The sequence below is a fragment of the Mus caroli genome, unplaced genomic scaffold, assembly GCF_978045245.1.
Source record: "Mus caroli unplaced genomic scaffold, Mus_caroli_1 scaffold_7, whole genome shotgun sequence".
NCBI lineage: Eukaryota > Metazoa > Chordata > Mammalia > Rodentia > Muridae > Mus > Mus caroli.
In genome coordinates this window covers 92,110,652-92,129,976 of record NW_028227262.1, presented here as the reverse complement: position 1 = coordinate 92,129,976, position 19,325 = coordinate 92,110,652, and the positions used below count along the sequence as shown (strand labels likewise).

The following is a 19,325-nucleotide window of genomic DNA, read 5'->3' as shown; positions in this document are numbered from 1 at the left end:
TAGTATGAAATAATAACAGGACTTGCCATTCTTATTTTGATGATATCCTCTCAGAAATCCTATCTGTCAAGAAGATTTAGCCATAAATCTTTCTGTCCTCACCTCAGCTCATTTCTGTGTTCTTTCAAATACATTCAAGTATTTATTCATAATAATTTTGCTTTTTATTTTCTTATGATAATAGAATGGTTTGGTTGTGGGCGTTCTCAAATGTTTGATATTTTTAAAAATTGTATTTCTTTTTTTAGTTCTGTTCAGAATAGTGAACGTGGCAAAAAAATTGGCAGTGTCATGGTCACAACCAGCCGGAATGTGGTACAAACAGGAAAAGCCGTTGGTAAGGCACACCCTCAGCTGGAGCTGCTTGTCATATGTATTCATTTTCTGTCTTCAGTGTGGAATTCATTACAATAAAGTTATAGAGATTTCTGGATCACATAGCAATACAAGGGGGCTTTTAAAGTTTTCAGTTTTAAAATAAAAAGAGGAATTTACGTTTTCTAAGTAGACAAAAAAAGAGACACTACAGATAACCAGGATTAGACTACAGATAGTCAGTAAAAATCAGAATAGCTTTAGATCTGTGAAGAACTTTTTTTTTTTTTTTTTTTGGTTTTTTCGAGACAGGGTTTCTCTGTGTAGCCCTGGCTGTCCTGGAACTCACTTTGTAGCCCAGGCTGGCCTCGAACTCAGAAATCCACCTGCCTCTGCCTCCCGAGAGCTGGGATTAAAGGCGTGCGCCACCACGCCCGGCTGTGAAGAACTTAAAACCTGGTGCAGGGTTTCTAATTTAACCAACATCTATGTTGGCTTGGCTCTTGAGTTCTTTCCTCCTCTTCTTCCTCTTTCTTTTCTCTCTCCCTGCCTCTCTTTCTTCCTTTCTTTTATTCAACCCCCTACTTTGGTTTGTCAAGACAGTGTCTAGCTTTGTAGTCTAGATTAACCTCAAAATCCAGATTCTCCTGACTCAACATTCCAAATGCTGAGATTACAAATTTCTCATTGAAATTCTATTAGAATCAGCTTCTAAACGCTGACACCATTGCATACACTAGCAAGATTTTGCTGAAAGGACCCAAATATAGCTGTCTCTTGTGAGACGATGCCGGGGCCTAGCAAACAAAGGAGTGGATGTTCACAGTCAGCTATTGGATGTATCACAGGGCTCCCAATGGAGAAGCTAGAGAAAGTACCCAAGGAGCTAAAGGGATCTGCAACCCTATTGTTGGAACAACATGATGTACTAACCAGAACCCCGGAGCTCTTGTCTCTAGCTGCATATGTATCGAAAGATGACCTAGTCGGCCATCACTGGAAAGAGAGGCCCATTGGACTTGCAAACTTTATATGCCCCAATATAGGGGAATGCCAGGGCCAAAAGAATGGGAATGGGTGGGTAGGGAAGTGGGGGGCGCTATGGGGGACTTTTGGGATAGCATTGGAAATGTAATTGAGGAAAATATGTAATAAAAATATTAAAAATTAAAAAAAAAAGAAATTCTATTATATATTTAAGGAAGAAATAACATAAATTGAATACAAACTTTTCATAAAGTAATGAATGAGATAATACTTTCCAACTCACTTTATGAGGCCAGTATTAACCAGATACCCAAAGCCAGGTAAATCATAGCATGAACATATTCTGTGCCTAGCATTTTTTTCACTCAAAATTTTTTGAGGATTATTCTTTGTTGTGTCTGAGTAAATATCTTATTTCTTCCCCCCCCCACCCCCTGCCCCTTTTGTTTGTTTGTTGTTGAAGCCCCAGCTAACCTGGAACTTATTATATAGACCAAGCTGGTCTTGAAATCAAAATCTGCCTGCCTCTACCTCCTAAGTACTGGAAATAAAGGTGTGCACCACCACTGTTCCAATTTCAAACTTAGAAACCATATTAGTTACCTTTCTTATTACTTTGACCATATCTGAAGAAACAACTCAAGGAAGAACTTTGCTTTGGCTTATGGTGGGTTTTTTTGTTTGGTTTTTTTTTTTTTTTTTTTGGTTTTTGTTTTTGTTTTTTAGGTATTTTCCTCATTTACATTTCCAATGCTATCCAAAAAGTCCCCAATACACTCCCCCCCCACACTCCCCTACCCACCCACTCCCACTTTTTGGCCCTGGCATTCCCCTGTACTGGGGCATATAAAGTTTGCAAGTTCAATGGGCCTCTCTTTCCAGTGATGGCCGACTAGGCCATCTTCTGATACATATGCAGCTAGAGTCGAGAGCTCCGGGGTACTGGTTAGTTCATAATGTTGTTCCACCTATAGGGTTGCAGATCCCTTTAGCTCCTTGGGTACTTTTTCTAGCTCCTCCATTGGGGGCCCTGTGATCCATCCAATAGCTGACTGTGAGCATCCACTTCTGTGTTTGCTAGGCCCCGGCGTAGTCTCACAAGAGACAGCTATATCTGGGTCCTTTCAGCAAAATCTTGCTAGTGTATGCAATGGTGTCAGCGTTTGGAAGCTGATTATGGGATGGATCCCTGGATATGGCAGTCTTTAGATGGTCCATTCTTTCGTCACAGCTCCAAACTTTATCTCTGTAACTCTTTCTGTGGGTGTTTTGTTCCCAATTCTAAGAAGGGGTGGCTTATGGTTTTAAAGGGCACAGTTTATCAGGTCAGCAAGTCATGATGCAATTCATAACAGTGTGAGCATGTTGCTGCTGGTGCTCCTTATATCCTAGTAGATCGGGAAGCAGAGAGCTGGAGCTGGAAATAGATACAGCTTCAGACACCCATGTAACACTTCACTTCTGCTGGACCACAGGTCCCAAAGTTACTTAACCTCCCAAAGCAGTACCGCCATGCAGAGACAAAGTGAGCCCCTGCGGGACATTTCTGATAACCTTAACAGAAATAACTGTTCGCTCTTATTGAGCAAAACTCAGAAGCCCCAGGAGAAGAATGCCTCAGAATGGTCTTTGTAACTAACATTCCTTACACCTGTAGAAAGTTGGTGAAAGGACACTCTGGACTCCTTTTAAAAGACACAGAACACATAGCCCTACTTAGGATCATTTTATTGCCAGAGGAATGCAATTTGATATATATGTTTCTATATAGTTATATTGGATTCTTATATTTAATAGAAAAAGTTAGCTTCCTTGAAGACATATGCATCACTATAGTAGCATCCAAAAGAGATCTATTCAAAGAATCACAGAGGATACTCAAAACTATACACATGCCATGTTTTTTTCTTGCATATCCAACCTTTGATAAAACATTAACATGTAAATTAACTACTGAAATTAACAGCAATAATAGAATGAGAGAGTTATAACAGTATATTTTAATAAAAGTTATATGAATATGTTCTGTCACTCAAGATTTTTTCACTTTTTTGTTTAAAGAAATCACTTTACAGCTCTTCTTTGGCATGTTCAAGTTGCCAGCTCCACAGCCCTTGCCTTTAGGGTTACTGGAACATAGACACTGCGCTACCAGGTATCTTCGTTAGGGCTATTGCTGTGATAATTACGACCAAAAGCAACTTGGAGTTGAAGGGATTTGTTTGGCTTACATGTCCTAGGACATACTTCATTGAGAGAAACCAAGGCAGGAACTGATGCAGAGACCGTGGCGGAACTCTACTTACTGGTTTGCTCAGGGCTTTGCTCAGCCTCCTTTCTTACATCATCAAGACCACTTGACCACTGTGGGCTGAATCATCCTACACTAATCATTAATCAAGACAATGCCCTATAAATTTACCTACATACCAATCTGTTAGTAGCATTTTCCCAATTAAGATTCCCTCTTTCCAGATTTGTCTAGGCTTGAGTCAAGTTAATTAAAACCAACCTGTATACCATGGGAGTGAGCCTGATAACCAGGTGTTCACCAAGTGACTGGTAGGAACAGAAGCATGTGTACATTAGACAAAAGGAAATATGCGTAGGGACAGAACTGGATTGTGTGATAGGCCATCACTACTTAGAACAGACTGAAGTTTATAATTTGCAAGTGATTTATTTCTAAAATAATTCCATTGAACATTTATAACCTGAATACAGGGAACTCAAGTGTAGGAACTGAAACCACAGGCAAAGAGGACAGCTATATTTGGTTTCTAGTGTTGCTGCTGGAATTAAATTGCAACATGAGTCTCTTCTAAGTCCCCTTTCCCTAATAGAAGTGACTCAAATAATCTCACATTCACAGCAACTTCAAAGATAATATTATTTAAAAACAACATGATGGGGCTGGTGAGATGGCTCAGTGGGTAAGAGCACCCGACTGCTCTTCCAAAGGTCCGGAGTTAAAATCCCAGCTACCACATGGTGGCTCACAACCATCCGTAACAAGATCTGACTCCCTCTTCTGAAGTGTCTGAAGACAGCTACAGTGTACTTACATATAATCAATAAATAAATCTTAAAAAAAAAAAAAAAAAAAAGTAACTATAAAAAAAAAAAAACAACATGATGAGACCTACAAGGCTCTCTTCTAGTATAGTACTATTCTTCTAATATAAGTAGGTTCAGAGAACATGTGTGTTTGTTCTGTCTGCATGTATGTGTGGGTACCCATGCATTGGGCCAGAAGCATTGGGTCCCCTGGAGCTAGAGTTTAAGGCAGTTTTGAGTCTCTTGATATGGGTGCTAGGAACTGAACTTGGTCCTGAAAGAACAGTAAACAATCCTAATTCCTGAGGCATCTCTCCAGTTGTTTATTCAGCTATTTAAGCTCTCCAGATAATTCTGATGCTAGTCAGAGTTGCTAGCGCTGTAGCTATAAAATTATGTTATCAGCCCCCATAAAGTACCTAGTGTGGGCTCCTATGGTGAAACATTACTCAGTTTTCTTTAAGACATGTAAATGGAAAGATAGTCTTTTGAACTAAAAATGTAAGTGGTGTCTTAGTAACTACATTATTTTACTGTGTTTCAGTGAATTAACCTTATTCATGTTTGTTGGGTTTTCATTGTCTAACAAAATATTAGATACAGGCTGGAGATGTGGTTCAGTATTAAGGACTGCCTACGTTCTATTCCCAGCATGCAGAAAACTTAAACCTTTTATTAATTTCATACATTTTTCCTTTTGTTTTTCTTTTTCACACAGGCCAATCAGTTGGAGGAGCTTTTTCCAGTGCAAAGACAGCTATGTCTTCATGGCTATCTACTTTCACCACATCCACCCCTCAGAGTCTTCCTGAGCCACCCAACGGGAAGCCCTGAGTCCAGCAGAGCAGCAGAAGCTGCTTGGTTTTCTGCGGTGGAATGCCCCCTCCCCGTCTGCTGCTCCCAGGGTTTCTTCTTCTACCAAGATGATAAACTGTTTACATGGACGGTTGCACTCTAAATGAAAGTTGCAGTATGCTGAATGGACGAAATTACAGCCGTAGCAGAATAGCTTTCCAGGTTGGGGGTTAAATTGACTACTTTTACTTCATTCTGAGCCTAATTAATGTACACAATGAACCTTGTAGTGAATTTTAAGTTCTGAGACTGTACATTTGTTTACTTAGGAGAATTTTTACATATGTATATTTTGTTCTATTTTGCTGTTTAAATATTTAGATGGTCATTGTAATTTATATTGACTAAAATTAAGTTATATTACTATTTCACTATCTCTGAAGTTAGCCCTAAAATGTGTTTGTAATGGGTAGGGACTATGCATTCCAGTCTGAGTTCTCTAGGGTGGACTTTTATGAGAGGGTTGGAGGAAACCTTCTACCCACTTAAACATACTTACCAGCTCACTTCTTCCCAGAGCTGTGAAAGTAAGAATGGAAAGCTGAGGATAAGATGTCATTTTTTATGAATGTCTTCCTGTCACAGTTGGTGTGAAGCAGCAAAGATGCTCCTGTGCTTCTCCTATTGGCAGTGCTTGTGCAAGGAAGCAGCAGTGGTGACTCAGCAGCACTGAAGGGCTGGCACATGTCTAGAGGGCAGTACTTTGACAACCCATATGCTAGCTCGATCGACTCCAGTTATGTTGCTGTCTTAATCAGCACTTTGTTATCAAAAATATGTGCCTTGTTTCTTGTGAATGGTTGTCCATTGGATCTGGATAGATCCACGGGCCTTCTCTTAGTCTTGTTCTGCATTGAGCTTTTCAAAGGCACTTGACCTCCCTACTTCCCTGACTGGAAATCCTTTAGTCAGGTCTGCTATCTTCTAAAGAAAAACAAAGTGACCAATGAAGGTTAAATATAAACCGTGACTTAGTTCACATTTAGAAAAGCAAGAAGTTGGCCAAGGAGATGATTTAGTGAGGAAAAGCGTTTACTGTGCAAGCATGACAACCTGAGTCCAGATCCCTGGAACCTACATAAAAAGCCACATCTGTAATCCCAGTGTCCCTACAATGAGGCGGGAACAGAGTCAGGAGAATCTTATAGAATATCAACAGCCAGCTAACCTAGAGTGAACAATGGACCCTGCCTCAAAACAATGTGGAAAGGAAGAACCAACTCTTGAAAACTGTCCTCTCACCTCCATGTAGGCATGTGTCGTGCACATGCTTATATTCACACACACAAAGACACCTCAAATGAAAGAACAGTAAGAAGCAAGAAAATGAATTCGCACCCATGCCAGGAGTCACTTGTTTGGTAAATCAGTACAGTTGGCTTCATGTTACCACAGGCATGAATTTGCCAGCCTCATTTAATTCATGTTGGTCATGTATAACTGTCATTTGCCTTTCAGGGGATCCTGAATGGGACCTTCTCAGGGATACTTACAGGAAACAGTCTACCTTTTCAGTAACAGAAGGCATGTAGAATAACCATTATATCTACATATGATTAAACAAGCATTGGGAAAGTAAGAGGCATTGATTATCTTTCATTTATCCTCTAGGAGGTTCCCTAAGGACTATAAAAAGAAGATAGGGCATAACTCAATATTTTTAAAATTTTGCAAGTTGGATTTTCACACAACACCATAAAATATGAACTACTTCAAATTGGGCATAATAACTTGAGAGAATCCAGTGACGACAAATTAATTGCTTAATGGGAGAAAACCATTAATTTTCTTTGGCCAGTAAATATTTGAAAAGAGAAGAAACTAAAGCCACACAAAACTGTGAGAGGCACATTAATGTTGTGCTGAGACTATTGAGAATTCCTTGTTAGATACCATTTCATGTGGCTGCAGCATGCTGATATACCCATGGTAGTTGACATTGCTAGGAGCCCTGCCTGGGTTAGCTCATAAGGTAATGATTCATTCTTTAGTTTGTACCAGGTTTGTATGACTTGCAGAATTGCCTGCTATTACTTAAACAAAAGCAATGCAGCATTGACTTTGAAATATATTTGGGGACAAAATGTAACTGCTTTTGTTTCACACTCCCCATTTGAGTGTGTATGGTTCCCCCTGTGTATGGTCTCACAGTCTTGCCAACTTCCTCCCTCTTGTCTCAACTGGAATTATAGGAGCACACCACTGTGCCAGGCTTAAGTGTATATTTTAATTGAACCTTCTCTTAATGTAGTTAAAAACTTAACTCTTAAAATGGTTACTTAACTGGTCAGCATAGCCGGGCGTGGTGGCGCACGCCTTTAATCCCAGCACTTGGGAGGCAGAGACAGGCGGATTTCTGAGTTCGAGGCCAGCCTGGTCTAGAGTGAGTTCCAGGACAGCCAGGGGTACACAGAGAAACCCTGTCTCGAAAAAACAAACAAACAAACAAAAAACAAAAAAAACCAAAAAACTGGTCAGCATAAAATAACTTACCTTGGAATATAAAACATCTTGGAATGGTCAAAAGACCATACTCCTACTTCCTTCAGGTTCTTAGAAATGTTGGCTTCTCAAGGGCCATAGGCCATTTTGTTGCTGGGGGCATCACCTAATGCAGTAGCCTGTATCATGGAGAACAGGAGATACAGCCAGTGAGCCCAGACACGTGAAGTCTGTATTTTAGGCTCCAATGAGCTAGACTAACTCTGATGAATAGTCTCCCTCCAGTGCTGGCATGGTAGTCCTTTAGTCAACACCTGGCCTTTTGACTATTGCCAGGAGATGTGGCTATTGGAAACGATGCTTTCTCCAGTGATTGCCAATGCTCTTGTGTCTTAAGAACTGAGTGTTTGTAACTAGACCTGCAGGAGTGAAAGTCAACCAGCATTTTTCAGGTTTCCAGCAGGCAGACATTGATAGTAACTGCACTGCTGTTCAGGTAGTTTTGATCGTAGTGTAATGACAATGGCACAGATAAGGGAGAGAATACAAGCTGTGAGTCTGGAGTAGAGTAGAAATTCTGAAGCTGCATGTAACAGGATGTAGAGCAATTGTATATGTATATCTGATTTATAAGCAACATGAATTGTCCACCCCCAAATCCTTCACTAGCTCACAAGCCTGAAAACAGTTCTCTCCTTTTGCGGTAAGAAACAGTTGGCTTTCTTGGGCAGCAAAGTAGAGTGCATGACAGGACATCCTCGGTCTCTCTGCTTTTCACATTTTGTACTAAGCAGTTATCTGATTTTTAGAATAGCTTTCTTTAGAAATTCAAGGAAAAAGCAAATTAGGAAAACACAAATGAGAAGCTATTACATGGCTGAGAAACAGGGCACTTAAGTCTGAATGGAGAGTATTTTGACATCAGTATTTAACCTACTAAAGGCATGAGTTTAGACAGAAGTTAGAATTGTAATCTGCTATTTACATTTCTAAGTGAAGCTATAACATTCTTTTAGCTGGTAGGCAGGTATTATTGAAGCTGTATATTTTATAGAGAAACTTTTGTGGGAGTTAACAGCCAGTGGCTCTCTTCCTTCCACGTTGATAAATTTAGAAGTCCTGCGGCCAGCATCCTGATTTATACCCACAGGCAGTGTCTGCTGCAGCCTCCACAGAGGGCAGCCTGTTAGGACAGAAGCTGCTGTCTCCTGCCTGTGGTGCTAGCTGCACCGGCCTGTTCATGTGTTGGGGTATTGCTTAGGACCCCTGAAACATTTGCACACTGTGGTTCTTTAAAGAGAAATGGCCCAGCATTCATGGCTTTCCACGCCATCTTCTGGTAGCCTTTAACTCTGACAGAATGCTCCTTGGATCACTTGGAGATGACCATCATTCCTCCTAACATCATGTGCCGGTACGGTTTTCTCATTCCCAGTCTTCTGACTTCATTAGTTTGGAATTCTTTTTCCATAATTTCCAACATTCCACAAAACATTTTTTACAGAAAAAAGGATTTTGTTTTTATTTTTTCATACAAAAAACTTCATAAAAATTACTTCCTACCTACATTATGAAGAAGAAACTGGCTCCCTCGTATAGTATAACACTCCAAAATTAAAAGATTGTGCATGTCTAAGGGGTTGGATATATTTTGTAAAACTCTAAATACATTTGTATTTCTGTGCTGTTCAGAAATTTACCTTTTTACTTATACTAATTAAAGATACAGAAAACTATATATTTAAATCATGTATATGGAACACAATTTAAGGGGGTTTCCAATCTTATTTTCCATCAGCTTCTTATGCACATAGTATGCTGCTAAAGTTCCTTTTTTGTGCAATATAAACATTTGAGCATTTCAAGTCAGGTACTGAGCCAGAAAAGGTCATTGAAGTTTTCAGAAAACTGCTTAAAGTGTATTTTATTTTATTGAGATACTGTTATTTTATAGCTGGAAAGCCAAGATTGTGCATTACGTGTTTCAGTCCACTTGATCATCCCTTTCTAAATTTAGAAAGCATTTGATTAGTGACTTGGTGGAGGTACTTAGTGGTTGGAAAATCGTTTTTAAGGAAGTCAAGCTATAGCTTCTCTTTCCTCTAGTGGCTTTGTAGTTTGTGCTGCTTCTTTTCTGTTGTCATTTGTTTTTTTAAAACATATTCAAGTTATAAATCATGTCTAGTCATACTGAACTGTAGAGCTTCTATTGTACATTTATTTTAAGGAAAACCTGATAATAAAATTATCCTGTTTCTCTTGCACACGTGCTGTCGATCTCCTAGACTTAACTGCGTGTTGTCTGTGTGATCTCTGGCCTTCACAACTGGGCAACAGTGCATTCTTCATTTGTCAAGAAAGCAGCGCATAGGTGAGCTGAAGGACTACACATCCAGTTTAGCTTCCTCCTGATACTGCTTATCACCATACGCTCTCTAGCTGTGACCTCTGCGGAAAGAGCTCTATGTAGCGTCTGGGGAACTCTGAGGAATGCTGCGCAAGTACTAAGGAGGTTGGTCATGTAATCACTCGTGGACAGGGCCAGGGAAGGAGAAAACTGCACTCCTGTGGTCCATTTCTCCACTTGGACTGATAAGGTTCAAAACAATACACTGAGGATTCCAGGTATGTTTGCTGTGCACCATGGCTCCATTACAACTTGTTTATGGAATAAGAAGATAAATGTCCCTTTCCTGGGGTTGTATGAGTGTGGCCTTTAAGTTGTTTAGCACTAAGGAAGGTGATCTAGATTTAAAAGGATATTTTTTCGGATGACAATACAAGTTAAAATCAAAACCATTCAGGTAGAAAATTATAAACTTAAGATAGAATAGATGTTATAATATTGTACTAAATTATTCAGATTGTGAATTTCTTTTAAACTTTCCAACCACACACACACACAGACGCACACACGTGTGAAAATAATTACTGTCTGTAATAAGCTTCATCAAAACAAGTTCTGGCTTTTTAATACTCTGAGTATATTTAACTTTAACACATTATTAATAAAAGACTTTTATGCCTTAAAAAAATAATTGACAAAATTGATGGACTGGATGTTATTAGTGTATATCTTACCTTATAGTTTACACCACTGTTATAACTGTTCAATGTATATCTGAGAGAGAAAAGGCCTTTTTAATAGATGAAAATGGTGAATTGTTGTAGATTGGTTCTAATGCTAAGTCACAGGGGAAATGCTAATGCTAAAGTCACAGTGAAGCCTAACATCTGCCTGAAAGAGGCTGAGGGTCCCTGCTCTTAGTTGGCTCTAATTGGTAAATAAAGTTGCCTGTGGCCAATGGCTGAGTAGGGAGACAAAGGCAGGACTCCCAGGCAACGGAACCATGGAAAGGTTTTAGAATTGCTATGATGGGGAATCTGAAAGATCAGGCTTGAGAGCTGAAGAAGTGAGAGCATACAGACATGTAAGAGCGTCCCCATCCCTCTCTCCTTTTGAGTCTAGGGTAACAAAGGTAGAATTTAGATTTTAGTAAGTAATAGTTCAGGAGTATTGGTAGGGAGACATTAGCATCGTGGAAGTGTGGGAATGGCCCACACTTGATCTGCTTAGGGGCATATTAAAAATATTAAATATTAAAAATGTGTGTCTTTCATTCAAGAATCCACAATATTGGGGTGGTCGTGAGAAGTGCTAGCACAACTGCCAGAGATACTGCCACAACAGGACAAGATCATTCAACTATAGTATACATGGGTGTATGTGTTCTACATACTGTTTATCATTTTGTGTTTTACAAATATTTCCCATGATTCATTCTTCACAATGTCTTAAAAGTAGTTATTTTTTCTTTTAATTATTTTTAATCATGTGCATATTGAGGGGTGGGTGTTCACAATGCCATGTCCACAAAGAGGGAATCCAGTCCCCCAAAGCTGGAGTCACCGGGTGGTTATCTAAGGTGGATGCTGAGAACTGAACTCTGGTCTTCTTCAAATGTAGCATGCCCTTCTAACCACTGAGCCTTCTCTTCAGCACATGAGTAAAATTCTTAATCTAGTCACATTTATCCAACTACATTCAGTGATTCTGTATCCTCTTTAAGAAACCTTTTACCTGAAAGATCATGTGTTCAACTCTACAGTGTTGAAGTTATTTATTTAGTCTTACATTTCACATTCAGGATTATCTGGGATTTCTTCGTTAGAGCCATGTGAAGTAAAGATACACAAGGCTAGTGTATCTTGCTGCTGCTTATTTCTTCCAGGAAGAACTCTTTTGGAGCTAACTTCTCTTCGATGTACATTCATGCAAAAGCACAAGAGGAGCATGGGATCGGAGTAAGAGTTAGAGAGCAGCCTTTAAGTGAAACAGTAAATTTACAGTAGTAAATAGTAACTGAGATCCTCACTTAGCTTATGCATATTTCTCTTATTGTGTTTCAGGTCTTGGCAAAGTATTACCTCATCACCACTTAGTAGAGATGAATGAAGGGACCTTGTTTTGGTACTCTGATTGGCTGATGTCCTCAAAGTCAAATAGTCTCACAGTTGCTTCAGTGTTTCCAAACCTGTCCTGGGCAGCCACAAACTTTGAGAACCTTTTAACTGTATGAGAGACTCAATTTTCCCCCAGGAAACTGATGTTTTACAGTCTGTGGCCACTTGAAATTACTGTTGACATCAACGGAGTCCCTCAGCTGCATATAATGTTGTGCCTTCCTTGTGGAGTACTTGAGTTCTTTTCTCTATGTTGTGTATATTGCATGATAGCTCTCACTATCTCTGGCTGCCATAGTTTGCTGCCATAGGTTGCCACTTGCCAGAGGGTAGAGCATACTGACTTTTGAGCCAGGGTCCTGAACCAGCATACATTCCTAGGGGGTAGCAACTGTTCACTGGGGACAGTTAGGTCCCCAAGCCAGGACCTAAGGGTGGTGAGTTTTAGCATGGAAGGAGTTGAAGTTGTAAGACACCAAGGACCCCACAGCTATGTGAACAACATGAATGAAGACTAGGGAGCAGCATGTCTTGGAGAAATCAAATGTTCCGAGTGGCAATAAGGGTCAGCAAGGAGATAAAATCAAAAAATAAGGCCACATCAGGCCAAGGAGAGTCCCTTCAGCCTCGTGAATGGAAATAATTTGGAAGGTAACTGGGCTTCCTAGGGGCAGGCAACATCTTAGGGAGCTGCTTCAGGAGCCTGATCACCACAGCCTTTTAACTGAACTATGAACCTCAGTGTTTCTCAGCTGGCCATCCCGTGTCCAAAACACAGTAAACCCCAAAACAAAACTCCCACAACTGTTTTCAGTCAGAATCCAGTCACTGTGAGAACATGGCTTCTTAGAGTTCACCAGAGGTTGGGTTGTAAGGTGACTAATGAAAAGGCAATGTGAGCCACTGTAGGTATGGGGGCGTCATATTGAGGGTCCAAGCAACTGCTCCAGCTACTGTCTCCAGCAGAGCAGAGACCCTAGAGACGTGGCTCTATCACAGTGCTCAGAGAAACCTCCTGTGCGTGCTGTACACTGGGGTTAGTTCACATGTGTTAAAAGTCCATCTATAACTAACATCTAGATTCTTCTAGCCAACCTAACCCATGAGCTTGTTTTAAACAGGAACGTGTACTTCCTCTGGGGAATAAAGGGATGAGCGAACAAAGAGGAATGGTAGCCTTCCCACCTGCCTGGGCCAGCCCTGCTCCAGAAAGCAGTCATTGAACAATTTGTAGAGCTTTGAGGCACCGTTCTCTGCTGTCATGGCCTGAATTGGTTCTTTGTTCAGTAGCATCCATCCATTTAGAAACTGAAACCTCTGCCCTAGATAAATCATTGCTCACACCACACGCCTGTGAGATGGAAATTCCCAGGTAGACTTTTGACAGCCCAATCACTACTTTTTGTTATTAAAATCACAAGGCTAAAAGCCAGGTGTAGGTGTATAGCCCTATAACCCCAGCACAGCAGAGTCCAGAGAATAGTTCAAGGTCAGCTATGAAGAAACACCATGACCAAGGCAACTTTTATAAAGGAAAACATTTCATTGGGGCTGGTTTACATTTTGAGAGGTTCAGTCAACTATCATGGCAGGAAGCATGGCAGCATCCAGGCAGGTTTCGTGCTGGAGAAGGAGCTGAGAGTTCTACATCTTGATCTGCAGGCAGCTCCCACATATATCTAAGACCTCTAAGCCCACCTCCTCAGTGACATACTCCAACAAGGCCACACTTACTCCAATAAGGCCACACCTAATAGTGCCACTTCCGATGGTTCAAGCATTCAACCATGAGTCTATGGGGGCCAAACCTTTTCATACCACCACACCTGAGCTACATAATGACACATTGTCTCACAAAACTATTGGACTAACAGGAATTAAAATAGAAAATTTTAATCTTATATGCTTGTACGTGTGTGTGTATGTGTTTAACAACCTTTAAAGTGCATTTTTTTTCCAGTTGGGACATTGTGGAAAATATGCAGATGTACAAGACTGTAAGCATTCCTTAGTGTTCAGCAGTGGGGATACTGTAGTTTGGGCATCATTTAAGTGTGGCCTAGGGTTCATGTACCAGGACCTTGGTCCCTAGCATAGCAAGAATGAGAAGTGAAACAGTTAAAAGATAGACCCATAAAGAAAACACCCCCATAAACTGACCTTTGGGCCAATCTGATGGAGACATATTCTCAATTGAAGTTTTCTCTTTCTAGATGACCCTAGTGTGTTTCAAGTTGAGGAAATAAAATTTAATCAGTGTAGTATATAATTGTACCACAGTATATAATTAAGTTAGTAGTTTAATTGTACCACTAATGAAATATGGAACAGAACTTGCATGCTAATGAGAAGGGTATGCTTTTTGTTGTCTTTGGTTTTGGTATTTGTTTTAAAGACAGGGTTTCTCAGTGTAGCCCTGCCTGTCCTGAAACTGGCTTTGTAGACCAGAAACTCAAAGATTTACTAGCCTTTGCCTTTAGGCCTGGGATTAAAGGCATGCACCACCATCATTCAGCTTGTATATGCTTATTTTTAAATGAAGAATTAATTTTGGCAGAATATTTGATACTACAAGACATAGAAAATCTTAATTTTTTTCAGACTTAATGAGAATACCACCTAGCATAGATGCAGAATGCAAAATATCAGAGTGTGTTTAGGGCCATTTTGGAAATTATTAGGAATTCTGTCCTAACCTCAGGCTATTGAATGATTTAAAAGATATATTTTAGCTTTAGTTATGTGTACGTGTGTGTGTGTGTGTGTGTGTACAAGAATGGGCATATGTGAAAAAAAGCACTGGGGCAGCTGGGGCGCAGGATCTGCTGACACTAGCCAGCTACCCACAACACCCGCCACAGGATCTTAAGACTTCTGGTGAGTGGAGCACAGCTTCTGCTCCAATCCAATTGCGCGGGACCTGAGACTGCATTAGTTAGGGAAGCAGAAACCGGCCTGAGTAGGGCCACAGGCCTCATCCGGCCGGTTCAGCGCCGGGGTAGCGGGAGCGCAGGGTTGCCTGACACCCGCCAGCTACCCACGACCCCCGCCTCAGGATTTTGGGACTGCTGGTGAGTGGAACACAGCTTCTGCTCCAATCCAATTGCGCGGGACCTGAGACTGCATTAGTTAGGGAAGCAGAAACCGGCCTGAGTAGGGCCACAGGCCTCATCCAGCCGGATCAGCACCAGGGTAGCGGGAGCGCAGGGTTGCCTGACACCCGCCAGCTACCCACGACCCCCGCCGCAGGATTTTGGGACTGCTGGTGAGTGGAACACAGCTTCTGTTCCAGTCCAATCACGCGGGACCTGAGACTGCTCTGGTTGGGGAGAGAGAAATCCGGCCTACATAGGGCCACAACCCTCTTCCGGTCAGAAAAGCACCGGGGCAGCTGGGGCGCAGGGTCTGCTGACACTCACCAGCTACCCACAACACCCACCACAGGATCTTAAGACTTCTGGAGAGTGAAACACAGCTTCTGCTCCAATCCAATTGCACGCGGGACCAGAGACTGCATTAGTTAGGGAAGCAGAAAAACAGCCTGTGTAGGACCACAGGCCTCTTCCGGCTGGACCAGCACCGGGGTACCGTCAGCTACCCACGACCCCCGCCGCAGGATTTAGAGACTGCTGGTGAGTGGAACACAGCTTCAGCTCCAATCTTTAAACAGTGACAACGATAACAACTAACCCCAGAGATTACCAGATGGCGAAAGGTAAACGTAATAATCTTACTAACAGAAACCAAGACCACTCACCATCATCAGAACCCAGCACCCCCACTTCGCCCAGTCCAGGGCACCCCAACACACCGGAAAACCTAGACACGGATTTAAAAGCATATCTCCTGATGATGATAGAGAACTTCAAGAAGGACTTTAATAACACACTTAAAGAAATGCAGGAGAACACTGCTAAACAGGCAGAAGACAATAAAGAGAAAGCACAAAAATCCCTTAAAGAATTGCAGGAGAACACTGCTAAAGAGTTACAAATCCTTAAAGAAAAACACGATAACATAATCAAACAGGTAGAAGTCCTTACAGAAAAACAGGAAAACACATCCAAACAGATGATGGAAATGAACAAAACCATACTAGACCTAAAAAGGGAAGTAGACACAATAAAGAAAACCCAAAATGAGGCAACACTGGAGATAGAAACCCTAGGAAAGAAATCTGGAACCATAGATACGAGCATCAGCAACAGAATACAAGAGATGGAAGAGAGAATCTCAGGTGCAGAAGATTCCATAGAGAACATCGGCACAACAATCAAGGAAAATGTAAAATGCAAAAAGATCCTAACTCAAAACATCCAAGAAATACAGGACGCAATGAGAAGACCAAACCTACGGATAATAGGAGTCGATGAGAATGAAGATTTTCAACTCAAAGGACCAGCAAACATCTTCAACAAAATTATAGAAGAAAACTTCCCAAATCTAAAGAAAGAGATGCCCATGAACATACAAGAAGCCTACAGAACTCCAAATAGACTGGACCAGAAAAGAAATACCTCCCGACACATAATAATCAGAGCAACAAATGCTCTAAATAAAGATAGAATACTAAAAGCAGTAAGAGAAAAAGGCCAAGTAACATATAAAGGCAAGCCTATCAGAATTACACCAGATTTTTCACCAGAGACTATGAAAGCCAGAAGATCCTGGACGGATGTTATACAGACACTAAAAGAACACAAATTCCAGCCCAGGCTACTATACCCAGCCAAACTCTCAATTAACATAGATGGAGAAACCAAAGTATTCCACGACAAAACCAAATTCACACATTATCTCTCCACGAATCCAGCCCTTCAAAGGATAATAACAGAAAAAAACCAATACAAGGACAGGAACCACGCCCTAGAAACAACAAGAAGGTAATCCCTCAACAAACCTAAAAGAAGACAGCCACAAGAACAAAATGACAACTTTAACAACAAAAATAACAGGAAACAACAATTACTTTTCCTTAATATCTCTTAATATCAATGGACTCAACTCCCCGATAAAAAGACATAGACTAACAAACTGGCTACACAAACAAGACCCAACATTTTGCTGCTTACAGGAAACTCATCTCAGAGAAAAGGATAGACACTACCTCAGAATGAAAGGCTGGAAAACAATTTTCCAAGCAAATGGCATGAAGAAACAAGCTGGAGTAGCCATTCTAATATCTGATAAGATTGACTTCCAACCCAAAGTCATTAAAAAAGACAGGGAGGGACACTTCATACTCATCAAAGGTAAAATCCTCCAAGAGGAACTATCAATCCTGAATATCTATGCTCCAAATACAAAGGCAGCCACATTCATTAAAGAAACTTTAGTAAAGCTCAAAGCACACATTGCACCTCATACAATAATAGTGGGAGACTTCAACACACCACTTTCACCAATGGACAGATCATGGAAACAGAAACTAAACAGGGACACAGAGAAACTAAGAGAAATTATGAATCAAATGGATCTGGCAGATATCTACAGAACATTCTATCCTAAAATAAAAGGATATACCTTCTTCTCAGCACCTCATGGTACCTTCTCCAAAATTGACCACATAATTGGTCACAAAGCAGGCCTCAACAGATATAAAAATATTGAAATTGTTCCATGCATCCTATCAGATCACCATGGCCTAAGGCTGATCTTCAATAACAAAATAAATAAGAGAAAGCCAACCTTCACGTGGAAACTGAACAACACTCTTCTCAATGATACCTTGGTCAAGGAAGGAATAAAGAAAGAAATTAAGGACTTTTTAGAGTTCAATGAAAATGAAGCCACAACATACCCAAACTTATGGGACACAATGAAAGCATTTCTAAGAGGAAAACTCATAGCTCTGAGTGCCTCCAAAAGGAAACTAGAGAGAGCACACATTAGCAGCTTGACAACACACCTAAAAGCACTAGAACAAAAGGAAGCAAATTCACCCAAGAGGAGCAGACGGCAGGAAATAATCAAACTCAGGGGTGAAATCAACCAAGTGGAAACAAGAAAAACTATTCAAAGAATCAACCAATCAAGGAGCTGGTTCTTTGAGAAAATCAACAAGATAGATAAACCCTTAGCCAGACTCACTAGAGGGCACAGGGAAAGCATCCTAATTAACAAAATCAGAAATGAAAAAGGAGACATAACAACAGATCCTGAAGACATCCAAAACACCATCAGATCCTTCTACCAAAGGCTATACTCAACAAAACTGGAGAACCTGGATGAAATGGAGAAGTTCCTAGACAGATACCAGGTACCAAAGTTGAATCAAGATCAGGTTAATGATCTAAACAGCCCTATATCCCCCAAAGAAATAGAAGCAGTCATTAATAGTCTCCCAACTAAAAAAAGCCCAGGACCAGATGGGTTTAGTGCAGAGTTCTATCAGACCTTCAAAGAAGATCTAATCCCAGTTCTTCACAAACTATTCCACAAAATAGAAACAGAAGGTACTCTACCCAACTCATTCTATGAAGCCACAATTACTCTGATACCTAAACCACAAAAAGACCCAACAAAGATAGAAAACTTCAGACCAATATCCCTTATGAATATTGATGCAAAAATCCTCAATAAAGTTCTTGCTAACCGAATCCAAGAACACATCAAAACAATCATCCATCCTGACCAAGTAGGTTTCATCCCAGGGATGCAGGGATGGTTCAATATATGGAAATCCATCAACGTAATCCAGTATATAAACAAACTCAAAGACAAAAACCACATGGTCATCTCCTTAGATGCGGAAAAAGCATTTGACAAGATCCAACACCCATTCATGATAAAAGTCTTGGAAAGATCAGGAATTCAAGGCCCATACCTAAACATGATAAAAGCAATCTACAGCAAACCAGTAGCCAACATCAAAGTAAATGGTCAGAAGCTTGAAGCAATCCCTCTAAAATCAGGGACTAGACAAGGCTGTCCACTTTCTCCATACCTATTCAACATTGTACTTGAAGTCCTAGCCAGAGCAATTCGACAACAAAAGGAGATCAAAGGGATACAAATTGGAAAAGATGAAGTCAAAATATCACTTTTTGCAGATGATATGATAGTATATATAAGTGACCCTAAAAATTCCACCAGAGAACTCCTAAGCCTGATAAACAGCTTCGGTGAAGTAGCTGGATATAAAATTAACTCAAACAAATCAATGGCCTTTCTCTACACAAAGAATAAACAGGCTGAGAAAGAAA

At 40.6% G+C, this 19,325-nt stretch overlaps 1 protein-coding gene across 3 annotated transcripts in view; it reads left to right on the top strand.

Annotated features, from left to right (window-relative positions):
• The window catches only part of Avl9 (AVL9 cell migration associated), a 47,854-nt gene extending 35,512 nt beyond the window's left edge, over positions 1 to 12,342 (top strand). The window contains exons 15-17 of one of the 3 annotated variants that reach the window (XR_015047625.1): positions 249 to 337; positions 5,078 to 10,168; positions 12,067 to 12,342. Coding sequence is in view for 2 of the 3 variants with exons in the window: in XM_085840593.1 (XP_085696719.1) it covers positions 249 to 337; positions 3,364 to 3,457; positions 5,078 to 5,171 (277 nt within the window). In the remaining variant the exon portion in view is untranslated. Of the gene's footprint in view, positions 1 to 248; positions 338 to 3,363; positions 3,458 to 5,077 lie in introns of all 3 variants that reach the window. The other 2 variants (XM_085840593.1, XM_021165240.3) reach the window with 2 other exon arrangements.
• Positions 12,343 to 19,325: the final 6,983 nt, after the last annotated feature.